The 8489-nt window shown below is 36.0% G+C and overlaps 1 protein-coding gene across 1 annotated transcript; it reads right to left on the reverse strand.

Moving 5' to 3' along the window:
* Positions 1-3834: 3834 nt before the first annotated feature.
* On the reverse strand, positions 3835-7917 carry LOC140814475 (uncharacterized). Its single transcript, XM_073173480.1, has 5 exons — positions 7219-7917; positions 5999-6035; positions 5547-5783; positions 5382-5429; positions 3835-4492 (listed from the first exon to the last, which is right to left on the reverse strand). Exons 1-5 carry the CDS (start codon positions 7536-7538, stop codon positions 3962-3964), a joined length of 1173 nt encoding a protein of 390 aa, XP_073029581.1. The 5' UTR covers positions 7539-7917; the 3' UTR covers positions 3835-3961.
* Between the last annotated feature and the right edge of the window lie 572 nt (positions 7918-8489).

Genomic DNA, 8489 nt, shown 5'->3' on the forward strand with positions numbered 1-8489 from the left:
TAAGTCAATTGTATCAGATCGTGATCCCATATTTTCTTCTCATTTTTGGCAAAGTTTACAAGGGGCCCTTGGTACTCGTTTGCATTTGAGTACAGCATATCATCCTCAGACAGACGGACAATCAGAACGAACTATTCAGACATTAGAGGATATGCTGAGAGCTGTAGTGATGGATTTTGGTATTGGTTGGCAGGATTCGTTACCACTCGTTGAGTTTTCTTATAACAACAGTTATCAAGTGAGTATTGGAATGTCACCATTTGAAGCACTATATGGCAGAAAGTGTCGATCTCCTTTGTATTGGGATGATTTATCTGAAGCACCAATTGTAGGACCTGATATGATAAGAGATATGACAGAGAAGGTAAAATTGATTCAGAGTCGTATGAGAGCTGCTCAGGATAGGCAGGCTAAGTATGCGAACATCAGGAGACGGCCGTTGATTTTTGAGAAAGGTGACAGAGTTTTTCTCAAAATATCTCCTTTTCGTGGTACAGTTAGATTTGGAAATAAGGGTAAATTATCACCGAGATTCATAGGTCCCTATGAGATTTTGGAACGTGTTGGTGATTTGGCTTATAGATTAGCTCTTCCTCCTGCATTATCAGGTGTTCATGATGTTTTTCATGTGTCCATGTTGAGGAAATATCATCCAGATCCTTCTCATGTACTTCCACCCGCTGAAGTTGAGTTAGATCAGAATTTGAGCTACATTAAGAGACCGATTCAGATTCTAGACAGAAAAGATAAACAACTCAGAAATAAATTGATACCGTTGATTAAAGTACAGTGGAACAGACATGGTGTCGAGGAGGCAACTTGGGAATTAGAAGATAAAATGAACAAAAATATCCAGAGTTATTCGAATGAAGTACGCTTCTATTCTCGGTTTTAATTTCAGTATTGATTATTACATGTTAGACTTGAAAGAGATGATTGATTTCGAGGACGAAATCTATTTTTAGAGGGGAGGAATTGTAATGCCCGAATTTTAATATAATATGACAGTAGTTGTGATGGTTCTTGTCTTTACGTTATGGTATGAATGATAATGATGTTATAGAATGGAATAGATAATGGATGGGTAGAATCAAATGTGGAATTTGAGCTAAATAGGTAATGGAAGTGCAGAAACGGTATGAAAAATATGGCACAAGTTGTGGTTTTTAGAATAATGTTTTGTATATTGATCCAATTAATGTGAGGCCACTTCCATTAGAAATATAAGACATAAGGCTATAACTTTCTAGTTTTGAGTTTTGTTCAAATCATTAGGGAAGACGAGCCAAAAGCGCCCCGAAGTGTGTCGTGCGTATCGTCGTTCCTAAAATGACACATGTTGGGAGAATGGGCATAACCTTTTACTCATAGCTCCAAATGATCTGAAATTTGGGGAGAAGAAAGCCAAGACACAGGGCTACAACTTTGTAGTTTACCACTTTTCCTAATTCCGCAGGGAAGAGGCGTTTCGGAAGCAATCTTTGAGGTGGCTGTGCGCAGAGTGGCGCCCGAGCGGTAATCTTTGAACGCCCGAGCGCGCCTCGTTCTGAATTTTTGATTTTTGGTCAGTGAGTTCGGCGCTAGGGCGGTAATATGTGACCGCTTGAGCGCCCAGCAAGTTGAAAAACGTGTTTTGGTGTTTGGGAAGGCATAAAATCGAATGGGATCATTGTTTTACTCATTTTCCTTCTCCTTCTCTTCTCTCTATCGGTTTAGAGCTAGGGTTCTTCATTTTTCCTTTCATCTTCTAATTATTCTTAAATCTATTGGAGATTTGTTCAAGAAAAATATGAAATAAGTATAGATTTGTGATCCTCTCTTCAAAATCTTCAAGATGTGGTAAGTATTTCTCATTTCTATTCAAGTTTGGATATGGGTTGAAGTTAGAATTGATATTTGAGTTGATATTTGAGATATTGAGATGTTGGAGATGTTGTAATTGTGTTGGTTTGAATTTAAAATGGAATTGAATCCAATGACAAAGTAAAGGAGCTAACTCTTTGGCACGTACGTCACGTGTTTGACAAAATGATTCAATGAATGTTTTTATGGCATATTACGGTTAAGAAATTTACGGATCTTGATTCGAAGCAGTATTGAATTAATTATGAATTTTGTACAGAAACAGCTCTGTTTTGATAAGTGATCCGAGTTCTTGAGTTATAGTAGATTTCAGAGGTTCAAGACTTCTCACCTACACATTTCGATCTTCCTTTGGTAATATTTGAAAGGTATGTTACGGTCGGTAACATACGAGGTAAAAGTATCATTTTTATTTTAAATTGAAAATTCGATGGCTTGATGAATTATTTGTGATTTGTTGATGATTGATCTTTTGAGATGAGCTTATCATGATATTGACTTGATGAGATTGAAATGCATCATTGCATTGCATATTGAGCCACTTTTTGATTCAGATTTGATATGGCGGAGGTCGCATTGATATACTGATTTGTTGGACGTATGGGGCTATAGTTGAGTTGGCATAGTGTATCCGGAGGTCGCTGTTATGGCCTAAACACTCTCTGTAGGCGCACCATAGTACTGGGATTGTAGAACACAGCACTCTACCCCGAGCGGTTGAGTCGGTGGATGTTGCTGGGTGATTCCATTCCCTTGGGTACCCTATGACCAGATGATTCACTTGATCTTGAGATTTATTGATAGCCCACAGCTTCTGATCATGCATTGCATTATATTGCATCTTTATGAATTTATATGAACTATGTGAAATTTTAATTATCATATGTATTTGATTGTATCATACTGGGTTTATACTCACCGGCATGTCGGCTACCTCTTGTTTTCATGTGCTTGACGGTAGGTGAGGCGAGGCTTGGGATGCCAGAGTCCAGTTCCAGGCGAGGAGATACGAGTTAGAGTGGGATTCTCGGGTCTTAGGAGCTATTTGTTGATGTTTGGATTATTCTGGTTCACTACTTTGGTTTGACATGTTGAAAATTATATTTCAAACATTTGTGACCTTTAAATTATTTTGACGTTGTTTATGTGGATTGTAAACCAGAAATTATGCATTTACTAAATAGTTTGGTTTGATAAATTTAAAATTATTAGTATTAGATATCGGACTCGGAGCCCCACATCTAAATCCAAATCAAATCAAATTCTTTAAAAAATAAAAAACAAATTCAATTTTATTATGCTTCCGAGTAAACATCTTGTTTCAATGCCCAACAAAATTTCAACAAATCGTTGCACCTTGAATAATGCAAGAAACTTTCTTTTAAAAAAATAATCCTAGCAAGTTGAGAAAAGTGACCACCACTAGGGGTGTTCATCGGTCGGTTCGGTTCGGTTTTCGGTTTTTTATTTCGGTTTTCAGTTTTACAAATATATAATCCGATATCCGAACCATTTTTCTTCGGTTCGATTCGGTTTTCTACCGAAATGGTTCGGTTATTTCGGTCGGTTATTTCGGTTTTGATACAATTATTTAAATTAACAATATAAAGATATTATAAAATATCATATGTTATCTTTTGAAATGATTTCTTAGTAAAATATTTAAATATAAAGTACAAATGAATTACATAAACAATAATCAACTAAATATTATTCATAATAATTCTTCATTCACTAATATCATCTCAATAAATAATATAAAATAAAAATAACATTATTAATTTAATTAAATTTCGGTTTTTTCGGTCGGTTCGATTTTGACATTTATAATCCGAAACCGAACCAAATTAATTTTGGTTTTAACATTTATATCCGAATTATAAAATTCGGTTTTCGGTTCGGTTTAGTGTTCGGTTTTTTCGGTTTGGATTTTCGGTTTTTTCGGTTTTATCCGAAGTTTGAACACCCCTAACCACCACTATAAAACAAGCACAAATGTCATTGTACATGATTCAAAATCCTAAAACTAGTCAATGTGACAAACTACTCAAACATCATCTCCAAGTTTTCACCAATCTGTACAAAAATAAAACCATTCTTACTCTTCATCCAAACCTCTTCGCATACCCTCCGTTTTGTACCAGCAACACGAACATTTAGCTCCGCACAAACACGAGCACAACGTGAACCCACAAGTGCATTTCATGCACCGGCATGTACATCTAGTGCAGCTTGGTTTGAGACACTCGGGGCACTTTGGTCGCCATATTGTGAACTTTGGCTGCCAGTTCGGACATTTAGGCTGCCACCAGTAGCAATCTGTGCATTTAAGATTCGGACAGTGTGGGCATTTGGGACAACTTGGGAATTTGGGATATCTTATTCTAATTTTACAGCATTTACGAGTATTTCTTTGCGAACGAAGTGATTGACGAATCTTTTTGAGTCGTACTGCAGTGGTTACATTCTCCATTTCTTGAATGAATCTGCAAAGATGGTGGATGTAATCTGGATAAAGCTCGAGGTTGCAGTGCCCGCCTCCCTTAATCCACAAGGGCTCATAAGGTTCTTTGGCCATTTTCCATAAACCATTGCCGTGAAGCCAATTTACCACATCATCCTCTGTTCCCTGTAAATTGTGCAACAGAATACCATTATACAAGGCAGAGTAGTCAAGGGTGGAATCAGAAGTTTGAGAAGATCTAGACGGGTTAGGTTTAAAATGAAGACTACCTCCACGCCCTCGAGGAATTTTCCCTTAGGGCAAAATACCCCGTGATAAAAACACAACTTCAAATGGATTAGAGTTTTTAATGTCGAACAATGGTAATCGTAAATAAATCAGACTCTGTTATACTTCTGGTCATGTATAGTGAGGTAAAGTGAAAATACGCTAATGTCTTATAAGGAAACAATAGTCTGACGAAAGCTAATCAATGTTTACACAATGAAAGTTACCTCCAGATTTCAACTTATTGCACAGAGGACATGTCATTTTCGTACTGAATTGTATTTCTTGATGATTATCATCATGGTATAAAGAGCCCCATAACTGGTGCACCTATGCTCAAACCACAGCAAGGCTCAGCCTCTGCACCTACGGACATGCCAAGGCATAGAACTACAGTAATGTGACCTCGTGGACGACTAAGCATGCGTAGTGCTGGGACTTAAAGGCTCAAGTCTCATTTAAACAAGCATGAAACAAAAGGATCATATAATTTAGATTAATCCAATGTAAAAGTCATTCTAATGAGATCGGATGTTTGCCGCTCTAACAGTACAACTCCAATATTCTAAACTATTTAGCAATACAAATAAATATCGACTTCCATCAGCCTCTTAAAATGTCACATACTAGTATCTTTATGAATACCAAATATGGATGATGTATCAAATGCAAAACTGGCAAGGCAAAATTTACACATCTGTTGTATATATCATAAGATTCGTTGCTGAAACAATTAATGAGTGATTGAAACTTAAATTCAAATGCTTGTAATACCAGTAGCACTTACATGTATTACAAGAACGGGACACTTCACCTTCCGAATTTTGTTTATATTCTGCATTTAAATTAAAATGACAATAACTAGAATTTTCAGAGCTCTAATTCACACTTAATAGATTTTTAGCAACTATAGAATACATTATTCGTCTCTTAAAAAGTTAACTCCGCTGACCTTATAAATATCACAACAGAGTGAGAAATTCACATGACACAGCACACGAAGGCCAGAAAGAATGGCACTATGCAGAACAACGGCTCTCAACCTCGGCAATTTAGCTGCTAAGTGCAACGTGGGGCCACTTCCAACAGATTGCCCATACAAAATTAAATCTTCTTGGCTAATCCCGTATTCAGTTTGAAGACACTCATATACAGCTTCAATGTCCGCATATGTATTATATTCGCTCGGCTGAAAGCATTCCCAAATTTTAGTGAAGAATTGATATATAAGACAAGAAAGAAAGATGCCAAATTAGGAAACTTTTTCTTGAAATCAAACATCAACCATCACCTAAAATGATGGTTTTCACTTTAAAAAAAATGATAAAAGAAACAGACAAATTGTAATTTGTCATGTGAAAAGTCAAATACAGATTATCACGATACTGGTAGATCGAAGTTTACCTTACCAGTAGAAGCTCCATAACCTGAGTAGTCATACCTGCATAATAGAAACAAAATGGAATGACATTAGAAATTGTCCCAGAAATTAAATTTTCGAAAAACTTATTCGACTAATAGCCAATTAATCACCTTTCTCCCATCCAAGAGCTCGAGAAATAACATATATACAAGTCCAAAGCATGATCCAGACAAATTGTTAATATGAAAATGAGTGACTATACGCCAAAAATTACAAGCTCAATATTCTCAATACTATGAATAGGACACAACTGCGCAGGATTTAAGATCCAAAAATCATAGCATCTGACTAAAAAAAATTAAATGCACATGGGCAATCAAATGCACATGGACAGAGTAGCATGAAAGTAGAGATAAATGTCACTGCCATATGTAAAACCAATAGCTTTCTAACATTTAATGAGTGAGTCAGCACAGACATATGTAAAACCAATAGCTTTCGAACGACCTGAAAAAGAAATTATATGGTTCGAAAATGACTGGAAACAATATAAATTATTACTCTCTGAGCTTCTATATAATTGTAAAAATGAAATATCCATTGAACAATCTAATAATCTTGAAGTTAATGAAATTTAGAAAATGCTTAGGCTGGATTGCCACAGTTTTGAACCCAGACAACATACAAGATCACAGATCTGAGCCCATGACATAAGAACAAGAAACAAGAAATCTCACTACCAAAGAACATGGAAATTTGAAACATCTTCACCTGAAAGAAACCAAGGGAACCATAGAATACATGAGTCTGAAGTAGGGGACCTTTACCAACCTATGAAGATTTTATCTATTCACTTCGATTGTATGGGTGATTTACACTACCCAAAATAGAGGTAAAACTAGCATTTTGTACAGAAAAAAATTTCACCACATCCAAAACAAAAACTTACAAAACAAGATTGAAGTCAAGTTTACCACAGATTACTCTGGAATCATCTTAAACAAACTAGAAATCATATATCAAAAAACAAATAAAGGAAAAAGGAACAACCCTATAAGCAGTATATGGGGAGAAAAAAACTTCATAAATAAGTTTAAACTACCTACCCGGAAACCTACGAATAGTCAAGAAACCCATATATTTATTTTGCAAGTAAAACAAAAAAAATCGGACACATGTGTCTAAATATCTCTGATTTTTCCACAACACAGGAACCCAGAAAAAAAAGAGAGAAGAAAACAGAAAAGAGAGAATGACAAACCCGATTAGATTAACTCTAAGATTAGCTTTAAGCTGAACAAATAAGTCATAGAGATGGCCAAGATCGGCAGCATTTCCATGAGAGTACAGAACCGTAAGCCTGGCGTAAGGATTCCTCAAATAAAAGGCTACAATCTTGTTACCCCTTTTCGTCTGAATACACAACACATCGAGCGAAGAATCATCAATGGCTATAGGCAAACACGAAGCTGTGGACACAGCCACCAGTTTTCCGCCGTCCCTTTTCTTGACCTGGTAAGTGGGAGGCGTTGGTGGGAAGAACGCAAATTTCGCAGCCATCTGAGATACTAAGCACCCCATTTTCAACAAAAGAGGGGGAAAAAAGCTACAAAATCACTTCTTCTCTTGTAAGGATAAGAATATCAGTGACCGCCACCAAGAGATCGAGTTGGTGATTGGAGAGTGTAAAGACTGTATTCATGAATGCATGAGTGTGTTTGGTGAGTGAAATGGAGTAATGTGAGTTTGTTGAGGAAGGATGAGCAGTACAGGGTTTCGTGCCCCGCTCGTTGTTTGTTGATGGGTACTTGGGTGTGTGAGAGAGAGAGAGAGAGAGAGAGGGTTGTGCGTGTTGGGGCTAAATCTGTGTAAGAGATGGGATCATCGTTTCGTATGGCTGCCTGGTTTTTTGGTGTTGCGTGTGTGTGTGTGTGGGCGAGCGGAGATGGGGGAGAGTGCACGGACGAACTCAAATAAAATAATAATTTAAAATCATTATGTACATATATAAAGAAACATTTTGTTCTAAAAATTATTGTTAAGTTGGAATCTTGTAATTATGACTCCATTCATGTCTAATTGCCATATCGACAGATCTTCATCCCTAGGTTCGATTTAGTTTTACAATTTTATTTCGGATTTTTACTTTATAGATTTTGATAATTATTTAAAGAGTAATTAAGGTATGTTTTTTTGTTAAAAAAGTTAAATTATATTTTAAAAATAACATATATTAGCATTGTAGTTAATTTTTTTATAAAGCATTTAAATAAAAATACTAAATGAATTAAATTGAAACGTCTACTACTCGTTTTCTTTAAAATATATTATAAATTTTTTTTCCTTTTCTACTATTTCGGCCTAAAATAAATATATATATATATATATATATATATATATATATATTTAAAATAACATTGCATCATTTAAAAATAGAACAACCAATAGGAGTCTCAAAATGCGACACGACCCAACACGAAAAAAATCAGGTTTGGGTTGGGGTTTTTCGGGTTCGGGTCGGGTTCGGGTTGG

Source organism: Primulina eburnea, chromosome 15 (genome assembly GCF_022965805.1).
Source record: "Primulina eburnea isolate SZY01 chromosome 15, ASM2296580v1, whole genome shotgun sequence".
In the NCBI taxonomy this organism is placed as follows: Eukaryota; Viridiplantae; Streptophyta; class Magnoliopsida; order Lamiales; family Gesneriaceae; genus Primulina; species Primulina eburnea.